The sequence below is a fragment of the Gopherus flavomarginatus genome, chromosome 7 (genome assembly GCF_025201925.1).
Source record: "Gopherus flavomarginatus isolate rGopFla2 chromosome 7, rGopFla2.mat.asm, whole genome shotgun sequence".
NCBI lineage: Eukaryota > Metazoa > Chordata > Testudines > Testudinidae > Gopherus > Gopherus flavomarginatus.
Genome location: NC_066623.1, coordinates 98,963,688 through 98,985,101, shown reverse-complemented (window position 1 = coordinate 98,985,101; position 21,414 = coordinate 98,963,688). Strand labels below are relative to the sequence as shown.

The 21,414-nt window shown below is 47.2% G+C and overlaps 1 protein-coding gene across 2 annotated transcripts in view; it reads left to right on the top strand.

The window, feature by feature from the left end:
- EFCAB7 (EF-hand calcium binding domain 7) overlaps positions 1–21,414 on the top strand; it is a 44,023-nt gene that overhangs the window by 17,344 nt on the left and 5,265 nt on the right. For both annotated transcript variants that reach the window (XM_050962005.1, XM_050962006.1), the window contains exons 6-11: positions 1,972–2,113; positions 3,649–3,758; positions 11,313–11,470; positions 11,670–11,803; positions 14,162–14,310; positions 19,000–19,209. In XM_050962005.1, the coding sequence (XP_050817962.1) occupies positions 1,972–2,113; positions 3,649–3,758; positions 11,313–11,470; positions 11,670–11,803; positions 14,162–14,310; positions 19,000–19,209 (903 nt within the window). The remainder of the gene's footprint in view (positions 1–1,971; positions 2,114–3,648; positions 3,759–11,312; positions 11,471–11,669; positions 11,804–14,161; positions 14,311–18,999; positions 19,210–21,414) is intronic.

Below are 21,414 nucleotides of genomic sequence, written 5' to 3'. Positions count from 1 at the left end.
GGGATTTTAAAAAATAGGCAATATCAGTTATTCCTTTCTTCCCTCAAGGTTGGAAACATCCAGTGACAACACTCCTATAATGACTTTGTTTCTGTTTTCCAAGTGATAGCTTGAGGGAAAATTTGGAACATGCCATTTTTAAAATACCAAGTCTATAATTGTTGTTGTATCTTGGCAGTAGCAACATAACTTCTCTAGAAACCTTGTACGCAAATAGTGCAATCTTCCTTTTTTATCTTTCCACTAGCTTCAGCAATAGCCAAAAATAATTGTTTTCAGTAGGAAGAGGGAGAAGAATTCATACCCACTTTAGCCAAATTCTGGCAAGCCGTGTGTCAGAGGTCATGGCAACTGCACCTGGGTTTCCCCTTACTGACCCAGCAAGTGTACCCATTCTCAGGCTTCCAGCTCCCCAGCTATTGTTGGGTGGAGACACATCTCACTCCCTTCTGACTGGGGTATTTCCAGTTCCCTGCCCAGCCCAGACAGTTTGCCCAAATGTCCCTGCTTGCTTCTCTTTCAGGACAGATAAGTGTAATTGCTACAGATATAAATTGTCACAAAGACTTCCTATGCAAGCCTGCTTTATTCATAAAGTAAAAAACACTACAGAGAAAACATATTTCAAAACAATAAAAGGACATACACACATGCTAATAAGCTTACCAGAATGAACCCCAACCTTAAAATGGACTTTAGCAGGATCAGTTCTTAACCCTCCTTCTCTTCCCCCACTGAAGGGGAACCTTGTGGTTACCAGTTCAGCTTCAGATCAAGCACACAGTCTTGTTAGGCTTCAGTAGGTCCAGTCCTTTTAACCCTATCCTAAGGATTGGGGCCTTCCACGGACCAGAAGACCTGTCCCTTTGCTGGGTCAGGAAAAAAGCCATGAACCAGTTTAAAACCAGACTATTTATCCAAACCCCCTTCTTTTGTCTGTTGGTCTCTGAAGAATCTAGTTTGATCTAGTATATGCATCTCTCTCCAGCGGGATGGATTCTCTGGAGATGTCACAACCTGAGTTAATTGCCTCATCAGCCCCCGTTTTCCTATTTACCCTTCCCCTGGACATACATAAAGTTCCACAATAGCACATACACAGTTGCATTTTTAATACAATGGACCCCAAAAGTTTAATACAGTTTACTTTAATTCAGTAAAGTTCATTCAGGATATTGCAGAAAATTGTCAATTTGTTGCATCCTGAATGAAGTGTGTGTGTCAGGCCAACTTGTGTTAGATTTATAAGGGTGATGCAGCTATATGTTCTCAGGCCCAGATCCCCCAAAGTTATTTAGATGCCTAACAACCCTTGAAATGAATAGGACTTAGGTGCCTAAATATCTTTTGAGGATCTGTGCCTCAGGACCCAATTCAGCAAAGAACTTAAGCACATGCGTTAGTCCCAGTGACTTCAAAGGAACTTTTGCATGTGCTTAAATGCTTTTCTGAACTGAGGTGGATTTAAGTTCATGCATAGCTGAACGGGGCTCTAAAAGAGTATCTTTAGTGAATAATTCATGATTAATTTATTTGACAAATGTTACCTGCTTGTGACTTGTCTGAACAAAGAATTCTTGGTTGTTCAGCCAGTTCATTAGGTTCCCTGATTGGATGACCCGATTGAACTAATAACAGCACAGTTTTCAAATTGCATATTCAAGTGGGAAATTCTCAGTTTGGAGTTCACATAATTGGCTAATTATGCAGCTCAAAAATTCACTTTCCACAAATATTTCAGCAGCTGAGAGTAAAATTTGTGAAGCAGGTTTGCTAGAATATCCGCAGAAAGCGAATACAAAAGAGGTGTACCTGCTGCTTAATTGAATTCATTTAAAAATTCAAAGGAGTATTGCAGGAGATTTTATGCAGTATTCACCCAGCTGAAGCGAAGACCAAAATAATTTACTGAGAGAAAAGCTGTAAAGACCAAGATGAACTTCTAATATATATATTTGGTTTTGTTTCCAGGATTGGCAGTGTGCACAGTCCAAAGGATGCTTCTTCTTAGAGGAAGATGGTGAAATCATTACTCATAAATATAGGTTGTACTTACCTCAAAGGTCAACAATATATATCACCATTAAACCTTTAAACCTTAGCCAGTTAGAAGGTAAGCATATTTATATTTTGTTTGTTTGGAGAATCAGCAGGGAGGTCTCAGAAACTGACATGTCCTACAGAATGCCCTATGGAACTGCCAGGGGTTCCTCTGAGACAAGGTGGATGAGGTAATATCTTTTATTGGACCAGCTTAAAGCTCGAAAGCTTTCTTCACTCTATTCCTTCTACTAGCTCACCCAGCAGTGCATCCAGTCACCTGGCTTGGACATTTTTCTCCAAAAAGCTGTCACTTTTTTCTGCTCAGTCATGTGTAACAGATGCTATTGGGTCCCAAACATGCCTGAGAATCTTCTATAGTGGCTGCTGCTATTCTGCAAATGATTCTGAGACATAGCTGAGAATCAAAAGCTCCTATCGCATCTGACAGAGAAAAAGGAGGTGGTGTATTAACTACATATGAAGCAGGAATATGTCTAGTAGAAAAGCAATTCCCTTTTTTATGAGAACTTTAAAAAAATCTTTGAGGTTTTAACAAAGGAGAGGGCAATGCTTGTGGTATGTAGCATCAACCTACCTTTAACTCACACAGAATTGCTAGATGGGAGGGAAACTGAAGCTTGTACTATGGTTTTGCTTTTGTTGTTAACTTGAAGACCACTAAGTAGCTAATTTGTTTGAGTGCACCAGGGCTTGAGAAATTGCACAAAATCAGATGGAATAAAATGGAATTATGCATAGTAGCATATACAGGATCAGGCCTCCATTCAAACTGGACCTAGCACAAATCAAATAGAGGTTTTGATTCTGTGTGTGTGTGTCTGAGGTGCCTGCAAGGTAAAGCTCAACAATTGTTGTGTCCTATCCTTCAGAGACTTCTGCACCCCCAGAATAACTCCAGATATGTGAGCCATTGTACAGTAATTGAGCATATGTTGCAATTGTGAGTTATTTGAGGACAGTCATGCTTGTTTGGCATTCCAGTACCCAGGGATCTTCACTGACAGTGTATAGTACGAATACACATTGACACATTGCGCTGTTTATTAAGATTTTTCCGCGCTATTTAATAAACAAAAGCTAGATTTCCAATCAAAGTAAATTGTAACAAGATTTACAGACCCTCCGAAGAGGGACTCTCAATTGCTGACATAACTTTAATTGCAAATGCTAGGAATGTCTTGTTCAATAACAAAAGTAATAAACAGTGTTGTTATTTATTGGTAGAAAGGAACTAGTATAACTTCTATAGCTACCAAAAACACTTGGCATTTGAGACCTTTTAACAGTAATCACTATGTGTCAAAAACTAAGGGCAAATTATTTGCTCTGATATACCCTGGGGATCTCAAAAGCATATTATAAACTCATTCTGTGTGCAGCTCTTCCATTGAGGTCAGCTGGAGTTCTGCATGTGAAATGAACACAGAATATATAATAGAAAGGTTCACAGTGTGGAACAGAAGTGAGAATTATGCCCTACATTTATGCAAATATCAAATATTAGTTTTTTGGGGAAGGAGAGGAGTGTTTGGTTTTGGGGAGGCGTGGGGTTTGCTGAGTGGTTGAGGGTTTTTTGTTTTGTAGGAAAAACTTCTCCATGGTTATCAGTGGACACAGCTTTGTATGTTCTCAAGGAAAATGAAAGCCAAGAAAACCTACAGCTTGTGAGCTTTACTGAAGCACAAAATAAAGAGGTCAGACATTTTCCTTACATTTCTCATGTTGATTTAAAAAAAAATCTTTATGTATGTATCAACACAGCACAGTTTGGGGCTGCACAGGTTTGAGAGGGCAACATGCCCGGGTGTGAGGAGGCAGAAATGAGGAACAACTGCTCTATGCATCTTCCTGTGCAAAACTGTCAGGGTTACTGCCACAAAAGTCAGCAGAAGCTAATGTTATTCCTAGCAATATTAACTTCATTCCACACCTTTCAAACCCCAACACCTGAGGTGCAGGGAATTGCAATGCACAGGTAAAGAAGAGTTGCGGTTGCTCCTGGAAGAGCTGTGTTCCCAAAGGGTAGGCCAGGGAAAAATGTTGAGTTGCTGGTTCTCTGTACAGATGTTCCAAAATTCAAGGGATTTGCCTGGGGAAGCTCAGTTTCACCCTCAAAAGCCACCTTCCCTCTGGCTGCAAGAGGAACACCACAAGGTCAACCTCATGGACTTTCCCTTCACTCCTCTTTCCCTCTGCCATGGTATGAGTCCAGCCATAGTTACACATTGGTACATGCTCCTTTCCTGTGGTAAAACCAACAGAGGGAGAAATGACAATGTGAAATCATCTCCTCAGCTATCAAGCCATAGGGAAATAAGTTTGGGGCAGGATTGTGCAGACATAAACCAAGCAACACTCCCTGGCCTGGGGAATTTATAATCTTATAAATAAGAGAGAACTATTATGTCCACTTTACAAATGGGGAGCTGAGACAGAGAAAGATTAAGTGACTTGCATAAGACCACACTGGAAGACTTTGGTAGAACTAGGAGTTGAACCTACGTCTCCTGAATCCTAGCCCTGAGCCTTAATCGTATGACAAGCCTGTCTCTTGCACCTCTTGTTGCTTGTGAACGTTTACAAGGAACCACACAAAACTTTTGTTGCAAATTTGATGCAGGTTGATGAATCAGGGCCAGATTGTGAGCCGGTCTGCAGCTGATTTACACTCTCAGGGGGAAACAGTGAGAAAGTTGGTGCTGTTTTGTCAACCTGCCTTCTCTGGCAGGAAAAGTGTTTTGTTTTGATTTTATTTTCAAGCTTAAAATTTTAAATTGGTTAAAAATCTGTGGGGCAGCAGAAATGTTGAACCATTCCAGTCAGGCTGCTTGTAGTCCTACTACAGCTAGCAGATCCACTAGTTCTTCTTCGAGTGATTGCTCATATCCATTCCAGGTAGTTGTACGCGCCGCGCATGCACGTCTGCCGGAAACTTTTTACCCTAGCAACTCCAGTGGGCCGGCAGGTCGCCCCCTAGAGTGGCGCCAGTATGGCACCAGATATATACCCCTGCCAGCCCGCCCGCTCCTCAGTTCCTTCTTACCGCCGTGTTGGTTGCTGGAACTGTGGAGGGCGGCTTGCTGACCTCCACGTCCCTAGCTCTCCTGTTCCTGTTCGTCGTTTGACTTGTAAATAATTCTTAGTTAAGTAGTAGATAGTCTTTTAGTATAGAAATAGTTAGTTAGAATCTTGTAAATAGTTATCGAGCGTTGCCTGCAGATGGGCCGTTGCCCTCCCCGGCACCCGGCACCAGGCCCATGCCTGGCTCGCTGGGTTTCAAGCAGTGCTCGGCGTGCAAGAAGCTGATGCCCACCAGCGGTCCCCACGACGCGTGCCTTAAGTGCCTAGGGGAATCGCACATTAGCGACAAGTGCCGCATTTGCAAGGCTTTTAAGCCTCGCACTAAAAAGGAGAGAGATCAAAGACTCCGCGCTCTCCTTATGGAAGCGGCTCTGTCTCCGGCACCGGCGGCGCAGTCAGCCAGTTCTACTCCGGCACCGGACCGCGCCGGCACCGGCAAGACTCCCCGGCACCGACCATCTCCGGCACCGGGAGCAGATCTACGTCCCTCGACGTCTGCGACACCATCAAGGCAGGCCCGAGTGGACCGCCCGGCACCTACCTTAGCCGCGGCACCGCCTGCAGGACTGCTGTCGACTCCGGGCCCGGAAGGTCCGTCGAGTCCAGCCCCACCTAGCTCCCCCATAAGATCAGGGGTCGAGCTAAGGGTCCCGTCGACGCCGGAGACTTTCGCCTCGGCTCGGGACTTAATTGCACTGACGGAGCCATCTCAGCCTCAGCCGGCACCCCCGGGACGCATAACTTTCAGGGGTAAGCCGATGCTTCGAGCGCTGTCTCCCGAGTCCCGGCACTGATCACCCCGGAGGCGCGAACGCTCACACTCGGGGCGCCGCTCGGAGTCCCGGCACCGGTCGCCCAGACGGTACCGGTTGTACTCGCGGCACCGATCACCATCCGCACGGTCCCGGTCGGGCTTATCTCACCGCCGGCACCGAGACTCCAGGAGCCGTTCACCTCGGCGTTCGGCCCCACGGTTGACCTCCCGGCGCCGAACCGGTGGCAGGTCCCGAACCCGGTCGACCTCCCGGCACCGCGCTGGTGGTAGGTCCCGGTCTCCGCTGCCGTCCCGGCACCGTGTTCTCAGAAGGTCGCGGTCCCGCTCCCGGCACCGACATCGCTCCCGATCCCTGTCGGGATCTCGGCACAGATCATCACGCCGTTCTCGGTCCCGATCCCGGTACCGATGTGGGTCGCAGCACCGAGCCTCGGCACCGAGGGGAGCGTCAGTCACGGCGCATAGAGCTGCATACCAACCAAGCTCAGCGCCCCCCCCGGCCTTCTAGGGAGCCGTCAGTCTCCTCCCACCTGACAGTGTCTATGCCATGGCACAGGGCAGGCACGCGGCCCTGTTCCAAGACCCTCCACCACAAGAACGAGGGCCTCCACAGTGGGGGTTTTGGACCCCATGGGCATACTCTCAGGCCCAGAGTCCGCAACACATTACCCCCCGCCCTGTGGCGGAGCGCAGACCACCGGAGGCGACAGCGTCTAGAGCCCCTCACTCCCCGGAAACAGACGGTACTCACCGGGACCCAGAGCTCCCTCCAGAAACGGAGGTGCAGCCCCTCACGGAACCCCCCGTGGACACTTTGTTGCCGGGGGTCTCCTCGTCCTCGTCTCCGGATGAGGCAGTGGCGGGTACCTCGTCCTCCAGTCCCCCCCCACTGGATTTGAGGGCACACCAAGACCTCCTCCGCCGAGTGGCACAGAACCTGAACTTGCAGGCGGAGGAGGTGTCGGAAATTGAGGACCCGGTGGTGAGCATCCTTTCAGCCGATGCGCCCACCAGAGTGGCCCTACCCTTCATAAAAACGATCCAGACTAATGCCACTAACATCTGGCAGTCACCGGCCTCCATCCCTCCGACCGCTCGAGGGTTGGAGCGAAAGTACATGGCCCCCTCAAAGGGCTATGAATACTTATATGTTCACCCGACCCCCTGCTCGTTGGTGGTCCAGTCAGTGAACGATAGGGAGCGCCACGGGCAAGAGGCCCCAGCGCCCAAGTCGAAGGAGGCGAGGCGGATGGACCTCCTGGGCCACAAGGTCTATTCGGCAGGGGCGCTGCAGCTCCGGGTATCAAACCAACAGGCCCTCCTCAGCCGCTACTCCTTCAATTCCTGGGTAGCGGCGGGGAAGTTTGCGGAGCTCTTGCCCCAGGATGCACGCCAGGAATTTTCCACCATCCTGGACGAGGGCAAGAAAGTAGCAAGAACATCGCTACAGGCCTCCTTTGATGCTGCCGACTCGGCCGCTCGGACCCTAGCTTCAGGGCTCACAATGCGCCGGATCTCTTGGCTGCAGGTCTCTGGCCTTCCGCCGGAGCTCCAGCACACAATCCAGGACCTCCCCTTCGAAGGCCAGGGCCTGTTTTCGGATAAAACAGACCCTAGACTGAAAGATCTTAAAGATAACAGGGTCATAATAAGGTCGCTGGGCATGCATACGCCGTCGACACAACGCAGGCCATTCAGGCAGCAAAACCAGCAGCAGCAGCGGAGGCCATACCCTCAGTTCCCGCCCGCGGCAGGACCCTTCGAGGCGCCGAGGCAAGAACACCTGCCGCAGGCAGTCTGGTGGGCAAACGGGGCAGAACCAAGGCTCCACCAAGGCCCCTCCAGGGCCTAAGCCTTCATTTTGAAGGTGCGCCCGAGGGCGCAGTACCAGTTTCCCCTCCGGATCCTTCCCCGCGGTTTTCCAACCGCCTTTCCTTTTTCCTCCCGGCGTGGACCCAAATAACGTCGGACCGTTGGGTCTTGCGTACGGTGCAGGCCAGTTATCGCCTGCAGTTTTCTTCGCCCCCACCCTCCCACCCACCATCCCCGTCCCTCGTCAGGGAACCCTCTCACGAGCAATTCCTCCGTCAGGAAGTGCACGTGCTCCTTGCCAAGGGAGCCATAGAGGCGGTTCCGGAAAACGAGAAGGGCAAGGGGTTTTATTCCCGTTACTTTCTAATCCCCAAATCCAAGGGCGGCCTCAGGCCCATCCTCGACCTGCGGGAACTCAACAAGTATATCGTGAAGTTGAAGGTCCGCATGGTATCCCTTGGAACCATCATCCCATCCCTGGATCCCGGAGACTGGTACGCCGCCCTCAATATGCAGGATGCCTACTTTCACATCTCTATTGCCCCCCAACACAGGCGTTTCCTCCGCTTTGTGGCCGACCGCCAACATTACCAATTTGCGGTCCTTCCGTTTGGCCTCTCTACAGCCCCGAGAGTGTTTACAAAATGCATGGCAGTCGTTGTCGCACACCTTCGACGTTGCCGCATCCATGTCTTCCCCTACTTGGACGACTGGCTGATCCGAGGCACGTCGGAACTGCAGGTCCACGACCATGTCGACAGGATCAGCACCCTCTTTGCGGCCTTGGGCCTCGTAATCAATGTGGACAAGTCTACTCTACTCCCCACGCAGCGGATAGAGTTTATCGGGGCTGTTCTAGACTCTGCCCTGGCCAGGGCCTTGTTACCCTTGCCCAGGTTCCAGTCGTTGTCGGACATCATTCTGCGGTTGCGAGCGGCCCCGCTGACCTCAATACGAACATGTCTGGCCCTCCTAGGCCACATGGCAGCCTGCACGTTTGTAACGGCATATGCCCGACTCCGCATGAGACCTCTTCAATCATGGCTCATTGCGCAGTATCGGCCGGCCAGACAGTCGTTGGACACGGTCGTCACCGTCCTTCAGAGGGTGCTGGACTCTCTTCGCTGGTGGATGGACCAATCTGTAGTCTGTGCGGGGCCCCCGTTCCATCCGCCCCAACCTTCGGCATCCCTGACCACGGACGCCTCCGATCTGGGCTGGGGGGCTCACTGCGGCACCCAGAGAACTCAGGGCTTGTGGACACCACAAGAGATCAACCTCCATATCAACGTACGAGAATTGAGAGCGGTCCGCCTTGCTTGTCAAGCGTTTGTCCATCTCCTTCAAGGTCGTTGTGTCGCGGTGTTCACCGACAACACGACGACCATGTTTTACATCAACAAACAGGGCGGCACCAGGTCCTCTCCCCTCTGTCTCGAGGCAATATGTCTCTGGGAGTTTTGCATAGCCCATTCGATTCACCTTTCTGCCTCCTATCTCCCGGGAGTGCAGAACACCCTAGCGGATCGGCTGAGCAGATCCTTCCGTTCGCACGAGTGGTCCCTCCGTCCGGACGTCGCCCTCTCACTCTTCCAGAGGTGGGGTCGTCCCCGGATGGACCTCTTCGCGTCCAGGGTGAACAGGAAGTGTCGAACATTCTGCTCCTTCCAGGGTCGGGAGCCAGGGTCTCTAGCGGATGCATTCCTGATCCCATGGACAGCCCACCTGTGTTATGCTTTCCCGCCCATTCCGCTGATTCACAGAGTTCTCATCAAGGTGCGCAGAGACAGAGCCCGGGTGATTCTCATAGCTCCAGCATGGGCCAGACAGCACTGGTGCCCCATATTGCTGGACCTCTCAGTAGCCAACCCAGTTACCCTGCCCCTTCATCGGGACCTGATCACTCAGGACCACGGCAGGCTCTGTCACCCGGACCTTCCGTCTCTACACCTTATGGCATGGCTCCTGCGTGGTTGACAGACTCCGAGTTGCGATGTTCCACCCCGGTTCGCGAGGTTCTCATGGGCAGCAGAAAGCCTTCCACCAGAGCGACTTACACAGCTAAGTGGAAGCGTTTCTCCTGCTGGTGCTCAGAGAAAGCTCTTCGCCCTATGGAGACTCCCGTCACCACTCTTTTGGACTACATCTGGTCCCTTAAGACCCAGGGTCTGGCATTGTTGTCCCTCCGAGTCCACCTAGCCGCCATCTCCGCATTTCATCCTGGAGTGGACAGATGTTCTGTCTTCTCTCACCCTATGGTGGCGAGATTCCTGAAGGGGCTGGAGCGGCTTTATCCAAAAATTCGCCCTCCGGCCCCTTCATGGGACCTCAACCTGATCCTGACTCGGCTCGTGGGCCCTCCATTCGAGCCATTAGCTACTTGCTCCCTGCTCTACCTCTCGTGGAAGACCGCCTTCCTTGTGGCCATTACCTCAGCTAGACGAGTGTCAGAGCTGAGGGCCCTCACGGTGGACCCACCGTATACCATCTTCCATAGAGACAAGGTACAGCTGAGGCCTCACCCTGCCTTTCTTCCCAAGGTGGTCTCAACTTTCCATGTGAACCAAGAGATTTTCCTCCCAGTCTTCTTCCCCAAGCCCCATTCGTCCCGCAGGGAGGAGCAGCTCCACTCGCTAGATGTCCGACGGGCACTAGCATTTTATGTGGACAGGACCAAACCCTTCCGCAAGTCCCCTCAGTTATTTGTGGCAGTAGCGGACCGGGTCAAGGGGCTGCCGATTTCCTCCCAAAGGTTATCTTCGTGGGTTACCTCCTGCATCAGGACCTGCTACGACCTGGCCCAAGTTCCAACGGGCCGTGTGACTGCTCACTCCACCAGAGCACAGGCATCATCGCTGGCTTTCCTCGCCCGCGTGCCAATACAAGAGATCTGTAGGGCGGCGACCTGGTCATCGGTCCATACATTCACTTCCCATTACGCCCTGGTCCAGCAGTCCAGAGATGATGCGGCCTTTGGTTCTGCAGTGCTCCAGGCCGCGACTTCTCACTCCGACCCCACCACCTAGGTAAGGCTTGGGAATCACCTACCTGGAATGGATATGAGCAATCACTCGAAGAAGAAAAGACGGTTACTCACCTTTGTAACTGTTGTTCTTCGAGATGTGTTGCTCATATCCATTCCACACCCGCCCTCCTTCCCCACTGTCGGAGTAGCCGGCAAGAAGGAACTGAGGAGCGGGCGGGCCAGCAGGGGTATATATCTGGTGCCATACTGGCGCCACTCTAGGGGGCGACCTACCGGCCCACTGGAGTTGCTAGGGTAAAAAGTTTCCGGCAGACGTGCACCCGCGGCGCGTACACCTACCTGGAATGGATATGAGCAACACATCTCGAAGAACAACAGTTACAAAGGTGAGTAACCGTCTTTTCTCCTGTCTATATACTGCCATGAAAAGCATTTTGCTGGGATTTGCCATCTCTAAGGAAAGAAAATATGAGGGCGCTAACAGTGCCAACCTTCTGTTAATTGATCATTATTGTGGGAATATTAATAAAGAAGGCAGGCTTTGGATAAATACTGTAATGGCTCACAGATTTCTCCATTTTCCATTGAGAATAGATGTTTATGTGGAAAGGTGAACTGGGATCTGGTATTTACTGGCTAATTCCATTCACAACTGGCTGTAAGCTCAAGAAGATAAAAAAGCAAATTACTGGAGAAGCCAAACTGGTTTATAAAGATGGAGATGGAGAGCTGGCCCTTACCAAAGAGTTCAAGTGAGTCATGTTTGCAAGGAGACATGCTAGCTGTCATAAAAGTATATATTCTCAGTATCCTTTATGCTGCTGAATTCATTTCTGTCTGGATAACATTGCTTTGGAAACACATTTTTCAATGTATTGGATCATTCACTGCAATGGTGTGAGGAAGGAAGCTGAAGCATTTAAAAACTGTCTCGTTTTCTCTGTCTTTTAGAGCAGCTTTATCAGACATATTTGAAATGATTGATTTAGATGGAAATGGCCTTCTGAGCCTGGAAGAATACAATTTCTTTGAACTGAGGACTAGTGGTGAGAAATGTGATGAGGAAGCCTGGGCTGTATGCAAGGGTAAGCTTATTACTCTGCTTAATTAAACTGTCCAGTAATGTTGAACTTTTGGTGAGAAGTATCTGAGGTATCGTGTTAGTCTGGATCTGTAAAAGCAGCAAAGAGTCCTGTGGCACCTTATAGACTAACAGACGTATTGGAGCATGAGCTTTCGTGGGTGAATATCCACTGTATATGCATCCGACGAAGTGGGTATTCACCCATGAAAGCTCATGCTCCAATATGTCTGTTAGTCTATAAGGTGCCACAGGACTCTTTGCTGCTTTTGGTGAGAAGTTACCTACATTCATGTACAACGTTATTCTTAATACAGATTCATACATATATGTACACTAATTACTGGGTAGCCTAAAGCACAATAGTGTGATAAATACTGCTCCCCGTCCCCATTGTTTTCTGTCCGCCACCGCCCCATCTTCTTTCCGTGTTTTCCTTTCCTCCACTCACCCATCACTTTATTCTTCTTCTGTCCTGTTTGCTTGCAGTAATTGTATTTAACAGTCCATCTATAGAAGAAATGCTTCTCATGGCTATTTGTGCATTTCAAGTTTTGTGTGTGAGGGACATGTTCTGAGTAGAGAACTGAGTGCCAAGAACTATAAAGTTCTAATTGTGGGTCTTATACTGAATCCACCTGCTGCAGTTACTCTCTGTCACAGTTTACTCGTGTGTAAAATAGAGATGGTAATCCCTTCCTACTTCACAGGATTTTGTAAGGTCAGTTAATCAATGTGTGATTGGAACATGAAAAGCAGGACATTTAGTGCATATTATTATTATTGTTTTCACTAGAAAATATCAATTGGAGCAATGCTTCTGCAGATGTAGGTATTTTCCATTGGAAAGCAATCTTTTAAAACTTCATAAACAGTCCATAAAATTGTCCATATTGTCTTTCTCACAGATGCAAACATGCTTTCTGAGACTTCTGTGTCTTCCATATTTTAAGACTCTTACAGCCATGTATCGCTCTTGATCTGTAGGCACTGTTCTAATAATGCCAGTGAAAGTCCTGCACCTTTTGAGAGCATTATTTGGCCTTAAATGTCAGTTGGCAGGGGGAAAAACCACACATTTTTGTGGTATTGTTTAACACTCAAAATCAGTTATACACCTCTACCTCGATATAACGCTGTCCTCGGGAGCCAAAATATCTTTACGGTGTTATAGGTGAAACCACGTTATATCGAACTTGCTTTGATCCACTGGAGTGTGCAGCCCAGCCCCCCTGGAGCACTGCTTTACCACGTTATATCCGAATTTGTGTTATATCGGGTCGCATTATATCGGGGTAGAGGTGTATTTCAAAGCCCTGATAACATACAGCTCTGCCACACAAGGGATAAATTCATTAATGATTTTGTGATGCTCAGATACTACAGTGATGGGGCAGTATAAGTGACTAGATAGAAAGAAAAGTCAGAGTTAGTTGACAGTGGTGATTTGGCTACAATCCCCTCTTAACCTGCTTAATTCTGGCCACAGCATTTTAAATTTTGCAAGTCCTGTTGAACATTTCTGTCTAAAACCCCCACAGTATGTCTGGAACTTTTTCTGAATGATAGAGAGGTCATCCAAGTACTGTTCTCCTGTAAATCAGTTTTTCTACTCCTGTTTGTTCCCCCTAGATTCTGCACCACCTTTTATACCTTTATTTATATTTGTGTGTGCCTATGAGAGAGGAAGTGTCAGTGAACATGGTGGATGGATTACCAGACATTAATCAGTCGAAGGATTCAGATGAATATCATAAATCTTGAGAGCAAAGTTCAAGCAGTTTGTAATAGCATCTCAACCCTGAGATAGATTTATTAAATTGGTAATCCCTTTTTAATGATATATAGTCAAGATTTAACATTGTTATGATGAGAAAACCATTTTTAAAATTCTCTGACATAGGAACATTTCAATTATATGTTTGCTGACACATGTTCTATCAAGAGGGCCCCCAAAGCACTACAGCTCCACTGGACTTTCATTTCCTGTTCCCAGAACTCTCTTTTCTTAAAATCTTATTCCACTGCAGATATTGCCGTGGGGGAAAAAATCATTCAAGCACACACTCTACATTTTGAGACCTCTTCTCTCTTGGGCTAATGAGCCTGCGGCCTCTGCCATTCCCTAAAATCCTAGGGGAAGCCCTGTAAACAACACACATTTCACTCAAGGGAATCTTTTACCATTTCACATTTTATAATGAAATTTGGAGAACTAGAGGCTGCAAGACTAATGGCCAACTCTTGAAGTCCTCACTTAAGTCAATGGGATCTTTGGCTAAGAAAGGCCAGGGTGGAGACTGCAAGTTTGTATGCCTGAGGAAGAAGTAATTTAAGCGCTACCTTGTTTCCTTTTATACAGAGAATTTTGACACAAAGAAGAATGAGCTAACAAGACAGGGATTTATGGATTTGAATCTCATGGAGGCCAATGACCGTGAAGGGGATCCTAGTGATCTTTGGGTCACTTTACTGTCACTGGGCTACAATAAAGCACTGGAAATGACAGAGGTATGATAGTTGTGTATCAAAAATACACAACTTCCCATATAACTTGCTGCACGTTTAACTGCAACACTGCTTCTGTCCTTCATAAATTGATTTCAGTGGCCAGCAGTGCAGCTAAAAAGGTTTCCACTATGCATTTCAGGTCTGGCATTCTATCCCCTGGGCTAGCACTGTTGAGGGGGACAGCAGAGGAGGTAGAAATTGGAGCCGCTGCAGTGACAAGGCTCAGTGTTTAAAGTGAGAACTAAACTATCTTCCAGAGGTTGGATACCAGTATTTGACAGGGCCTGTTAGAGAAGGGGACTAGGGACATACCTCCTGGAGGGCTTGGTGTGACCTGCTGGGGAGAAGCAGTTCTCAGTGAGGTGGTGGGTGGGAAGATAGAGACAGAAAATTGTGGCCTGTCAATGCACCCAAAGGTGCAGGGCTCTCGCTGTCCAAGCTCTGAATCTGGTTTCCAACGTTGCCTGGCTAACTGGGAAAGAATCCTTCCCCTAGTTCAAACCACAAGGGAAGCCAAAAAGCATCTGTGTTGCTGTGGAGAGCATTCCTTAAAAACAAATAAATGGCTGCCATTTGTATTCATTCCAAAATTAACCATGAAGCTGTCAGGTGCAGAATGAAGTATCAAGGATAGAAGCAGGGGATGAGGGAGGGTGTTTGCACTGAGCAGGACAAGGAGAACCTACCCACAGGTGAAAACAATAATAAATACACCTTCCAGGTAATGTATTTTTACATGGACTCAGAGGTCAAACTCTCCAGACAGGATTAACTAGCTATTTTAGGGTTTTTACTGCTGCTTCTCACCATAGTGTCATAGCAATGCCCAGAAAGTAACCTGTATCATATATAGGATCAGGAATTCTCTTCCCCATGCACTCATGTGCCCAAGTGGCACTGAGGTTGGCTTTAAAGGCCCACACTTTTTTACCACGCCGTCAACAGAAGATGTTTTAAAAGGGTAACTCTAGCAAAGGGAAGAAAAGCAAAGCTATAAAGACACAAAAAACCCTCTATAAATATGTGGTAAAATCTAGTATTTATATCTTGTTCCCAAGAAAAGCTGTTTTTATCACCCTATGATCATTTTTTCTTTGTTTACTTTCTCTTAAACCAAAGTAACTCAGAGCCATGAGACTATGTAATTGCCGAAGAAAACCATTCAGTGCACATAAAACAAAAATCTACTAACATAAAAACACTGATGTGGTAGTATTTTGGGATTTGTGAGACTAGAATTAGCCATTCTCATATCAATGAGAAGATTAAAAAAAATTAGCAAATGGTTGTGAGCAATTTCTCACTGTGTTACACTTCACCACTTGTCCTACAAATATCCCGAACAAAGAGTATGTCTACACTATGGGATTATTCCGATTTTACATAAACCGGTTTTGTAAAACAGATTGTATAAAGTCGAGTGCACGCGGCCACACTAAGCACATTAATTCGGTGGTGTGCGTCCATGGTCCGCTACACGTCGATTTCCGGAGCGTTGCACTGTGGGTAGCTATTCCGTAGCTATTCCATAGTTCCTGCAGTCTCCCCCGCCCCTTGGAATTCTGGGTTGAGATCCCAGTGCCTGATGGGGCAAAAATCATTGACAGGTGGTTCTGGGTAAATGTCGTCAATCATTCTTTCCTCCGGGAAAGCAACAGCAGACAATCATTTCGCGCCCTTTTTCCCTGGATTGCCCTGGCAGACGCCATAGCACGGCAACCATGGAGCCCGTTCAGCTTTTTTTTACTGTCACCGTATGTGTACTGGATGCCGCTGACAGAGGCGATACTGCAGCGCTACACAGCATTATTCATTTGCCTTTGCATGACAGCAGAGATGGTTATCAGTCGTTCTGTACCGTCTGCTGCGCCATTGTAAATTGGCAATGAGATGACGGTTATCTGTCGTTCTGTACTGTATGCTGCTGTCATGGGTGCCCCTGGCTGAGGTCAGCTGGAGGTGCAAAGACAAAAATGGGAATGGCTCCCTGAGTCAATCCCTCCTTTATGGTATCTAAAAATAGAGTCAGTCCTGCCTAGAATATGAGCAAGTGTACTAGAGAATCAGTGTATCAGAGAACCAGAGAGCACAGCCGCTCCATGTCAGATCCTGCAGAAATGATGAGCTGCATGCCATTCTGAGGGGTGTCCCTGCAACAACCCCACCCGTTGCTCCCCTCCTCCCCAAACCCTCCTGGGCTACCGTGGCAGTGTCCCCCCCATTTGTGTGATGAAGTAATAAAGAATGCAGGAATAAGAAACACTGACTTGTTACTGAGATAAAATGAGGGGGAGGCAGCCTCCAGCTGCTATGATAGTCCAGGCAGGACATTAAGCGGTGTGGGGGAGAGGAGCCCAGCATCCCGCTGCTATGATAGTCCAGGCAGTACACAATCTTTTCTTTATACATGAAAGTGAGGGGGCTGATGGAGCTCAGCCCCCAGTTGCTATGATGAGGACGGTTACCAGCTGTTCTGTACCATCTACTGGGAATGACCGGGAATCATTCCTATTTTTACCCAGGCGCCTCCAGCCAGCCTCACCTGAGGCCAGCCGGGAGCACTCACAGGCTGATGATGATGACGGATAGCAGTCATATTGTACTGTCTGCCACCGGGGAGGGGAGTGGAGCGGAGCGGATACAGCTCTTAACTGCTGCAGCATCGCGTCTACCACCAGCATTCAGTAGACATAGGGTGACACTGAAAAAAGTCAAGAAACGATTTTTTTCCCTTTTCTTTCATGGGAGGTGAGGGGGTACATTGTCAAGCTATACCCTGAACCACCCCGGACAATGTGTTTGACCGTACAGGCATTGGGAGCTCAGCCAAGAATGCAAATACTTTTCGAAGACTGCTGGGGACTGTGGGATAGCTGGAGTCCTCAGTACTCCCTCCCTCCCTCCCTCTATGAGTGTCCATTTGATTCTTTGACTTTCTGTTATGCTTGTCATGCAGCACTGTGCTGTGGACTCTGTATCATGGCCTGGAGATTTTTTTCAAATGCTTTGGCGTTTCGTTTTCTGTAACGGAGCTCTGATAGAACAGATTTGTCTCCCCATACAGCGATCAGATCCAGTATCTCCCGTACGGTCCATGCTGGAGCTCTTTTTGGATTTGGGACTGCATCGCCACCCGTGCTGATCAGAGCTCCACGCTGGGCAAACAGGAAATGCAATTCAAAAGTTCGCAAGGCTTTTCCTGTCTACCTGGCCAGTGCATCCGAGTTCAGATTGCTGTCCAGAGCGGTCACAATGGTGCGTTGTGGGATACCGCCCGGAGGCCAATACCATTGATTTGCAGGCACACTAACTCTAATCTGATACAATAATACTTATTTTAGCGCTACTCCTCTCGTTGGGGAGGAGTACAGAAACCGATTTAAAGAGCCCTTTATGTTGATATAAAGAGCCTCATTGTGTGGATGCGAACAGTGTTAAATCGGTTTAACGCTGCTAAAATCGGTTTAAACGCATAGTGTAGACCAGGCCAAAGCTGGAAAGATGTGATGCTCTGTCTTTCTGCAGTTCGGACACTAGAGAGAGCTGTTCTCTAACAAAGAAGGGTTCTCTGCCTTGTACAACTGTGCTTTTTGGGTTAGAAGCTTTGTTTCCCAAAGGATAACTACAAACAAACTATATATCGTGTGCTTGAATCGTTTGCTTCAATAGCACATATAATTTAACCCCTCAGTTCCTGGATTACCCTTTCAGCACCACTTTTAATAGCAACTACAGTAGAACCTCAGAGTTACAAACACCAGAGTTACAAACTGACGAGTCAACCTCACACCTCTTCTGGAACCGGAAGAACACAAACAGGCAGCAGCAGAGACCAAAAAACCCCAAACCAAACGCAAAGTACAGTACTGTGTTAAATGTAAGCTATTAAAAAAAATAAAGGGAAAGCAGCATTTTTCTTCTGCCTAGCAAAGTTTCAAAGCTATATTAAGTCAATGTGCAGCTGTAAACTTTTGAAAGAACAACCATAACATTTTGTTCAAAGTTACAAACATTTCACAGTTACAAACAGTTCCTGAGGTGTTCGTAACTCTGAGGTTCTACTGTATAAAGTAAAAATGGAAGTAAAAAATGTGTTGGTGCTAACAGATAGCAGATTCTGATGGTCATTTTAAAAGCAGATGTACTCTTACTGAGCCTACTAAAAGTAATGCAAAATCTCATCGCCTTGTTGGCACACATACTAATCCTAAACAACAAAATGGAATCGCAAAGAGTGTTTCCTATCACAAAATTTCAATTTTAAATCTGCATGCAAAAACCACTCATTTGAATGGTAAGAGTTTGCCAAAATACTAAGGAGGAAAGGGTTCTCTCTGGTGCTCAAATACCCTAGTACTTCATCTTCGGTGCCTGATACATTTTGTAATCTGAGAAGATGAATGGTACAGTATATTTGACTGCATCAAGGCTTGCACTATCAATGAGGGCTGTTTGCTGTGTTGATTTAGTCTAATTTCTGAATTACCAAAAAAGGTTACAAAGAACAGGAGATCCAGAGTTTTCTAAGTCTGTCTATTTTTTTATACCCAATGGTGCACCTATATTTGGATAATTCTGCATCAGAGCAACTGTGAAAACAGAGTTGGGAATAAAAATCCGAGGAATAAATTAGGCATAAGAACTAAACAATATACTGTATATCATTACTGTATTTTTCTTCTATAATAGGCATGCCCCTTTGTCATTGACATCTGTGCTGAAAAATGCAAACCCAGAATTAAAGCTGTTTATCTGGAGGCAGGCAGCAGGCAACTTAACAGGGCAATTTGCAAGTCTGTTGTTAACAAAGGAGATGCCAAAGTACTGGATAGTGGTGAAAGTATAATTGTCTATACCTACAAAAGTGATACACGGATCACTTCTGTTATTGAAAATAAGGTATTGTGTGATATTTCTCTTATGCACATTACACAAAATAATTTTCAAACTAATGTTCATCATTGTTGTTATTCCCTTGTCATTAAGCTTTCTATAGTAACAATTTCTGATATATAGATTCTGTACCTACTTAATAAAAAAAGCCCCCTCTTTAAGGGATTGATCCAAAGTCCATTGAAAACAATGGGAGTTTGTCCATCTACTCAAATGGACATTGGATCAGGCCTAATGAAAACATTCATTTACTAAGAAGATGTAGGGTATTTGCATACTGTATTATCAGCTGAATTCCTATCTGTATTTACAAAGGCATTGCACTTTCGTAGTGTAAAAGATTAGCAACATTATGTCTTCATGGTTAGAACTGATCAGGAATTTTTCAATAAAGAGTTTTTGTCACTAGAAAATGCTGATTAGTTCAAAGCAAAACTGTTCGTGGAAAAGGATCAGTTTCTAAAAATTTTGCATTTAGAAAAAATGTATACTAAAAGTGAACAGTGATATGCACAGATTTTGGTTTTAGCGGCTAATTATGGATGAAGCATTAAACTGTTAGCTTTAAAGGTATCTTCTTTCTGTATCCTCCTGCCAGAGTCGGATTATGGGTTTGGTGGGGCTCTGGGCCAGAGTAAGTGGGGGCCCGTTCCCACCCCTTTCGCCTGCAGTCCCCTCTGCACCACCACCCCCCAGTGGTCCTGCCAGGGAGCAGGCTTGCCTTGATCCGCCTGCCCGGTGGTCCTGCCTGGGAACAGGATTGGGGCGCAGGAGCTTCCCCCGCCTGCCTGGCACTCCAACCGGGAAATGGGGCCAGGGTGCAGGGGTGGGCCTTTCCCTATTCCCTGGTAGGAGTGCCAGGCGAGCAGCATGAGTCGGGGCATGGGGCACCCCAACTGGCCAGGGCCCTGGGCACAGGCCCCTTTGGCCCAGTGGCTAATCCGTCACTGCCTCCTGCACCCTGAGGTGCTTAGGAGTCCACCAGTTTCTACCATTTATTTTGAGTCTTGTCCGGGTCTGTTCAGGTTTTTGAGCATCATGCTGAAGGATTTGGCTTCTTTCTCTATTGTTGTGCAAAAGATTTACTTAATTCTTAATCCAAGCTCATACATGTAAATACAGGCAAAAGTGTTCAGTGAGATGGAAGCAGAAATTTCAAACCCTTTTGCTTAGGGCCTAATGCCAAGTCTGTTCACACTCAGTTTCACTTACCTTAGGATTTCTGAATAAGGAAATAGTGTAGTCAGAAGCTAGAATAAAATTAGGGCCTATGTGGGTAGTCAGATTTTTTTAGAAGGGAACACTCACCGGGAGGGAATGACTTGATGATCTAATAGTAAGTTTGAAATATCTAGATTCCCTGGAACCGCAGGTTCAAATCCTGGCAGGACTTTCTCAGCACTTCATCCTTCAGAGGTAGATAAATTAGATGCAGCTTGGGGATTTTTCAGAGAAGCTCTTAAATACCAAGGGCCAAATTCTCTGCTGGTTAATGGAACTGTCACTTACATCAGTGGAGATTTTTGGTTCCACAAGCTTCTCTGCACTGGACCAGTTGGTTGAACTTTCATGAAAATCTTAGTAGTTTTATTTTTTTTATTACAAAAGACTGCAAAAGATAAATGGGCAATTTTATGCATATCACCATTCTCAGTCTCCACAGAGTGTACTACTAACCTTTCAAATTATAAATGCAGGCACTGATTGCAAGTATAATGGAAATAATGTTTTATTATTTCTAAAGTTAATTAGAAGAGAATATGCTAGTAAGTAAGGGATGGATTCTGTCTGGCCCTTCCCAGCAGCTATAGGTGGAGTAAAAGGCCTATCTCCCATCCTGCTGTGCATAGGCGACAGGTTATATACGTTTATGGTGCTCAGGCACCAGGAGTATTCTGGGGGCCCTGCTCCAGCAATATTTGGTGCTAGGTCTCTCCCCCGACCCTGCCTGGATCGGGCCCCCACCCCGCGGGCCTCCCCCTCATCCCACTGTGTCCCTGCCTGGAGTGGGTCCCGGCCTCCGCCTGCCACCCTTCCCCCTGCGTGTCCCCCCCCCCCCCGCCGCGTCCCTGCCTGAAAGAAAGCAGCGCGACACCTCTGCTGTGCCTGCTTGTGCTGCCAGTGTAGCACATTCCTAGGCGGAGCGGCTGCTGGCAGAACTGCTGTCTGCTGCCCCGGGGTCCTAGTGCCTGCCATCCCCTAATGGCAAGG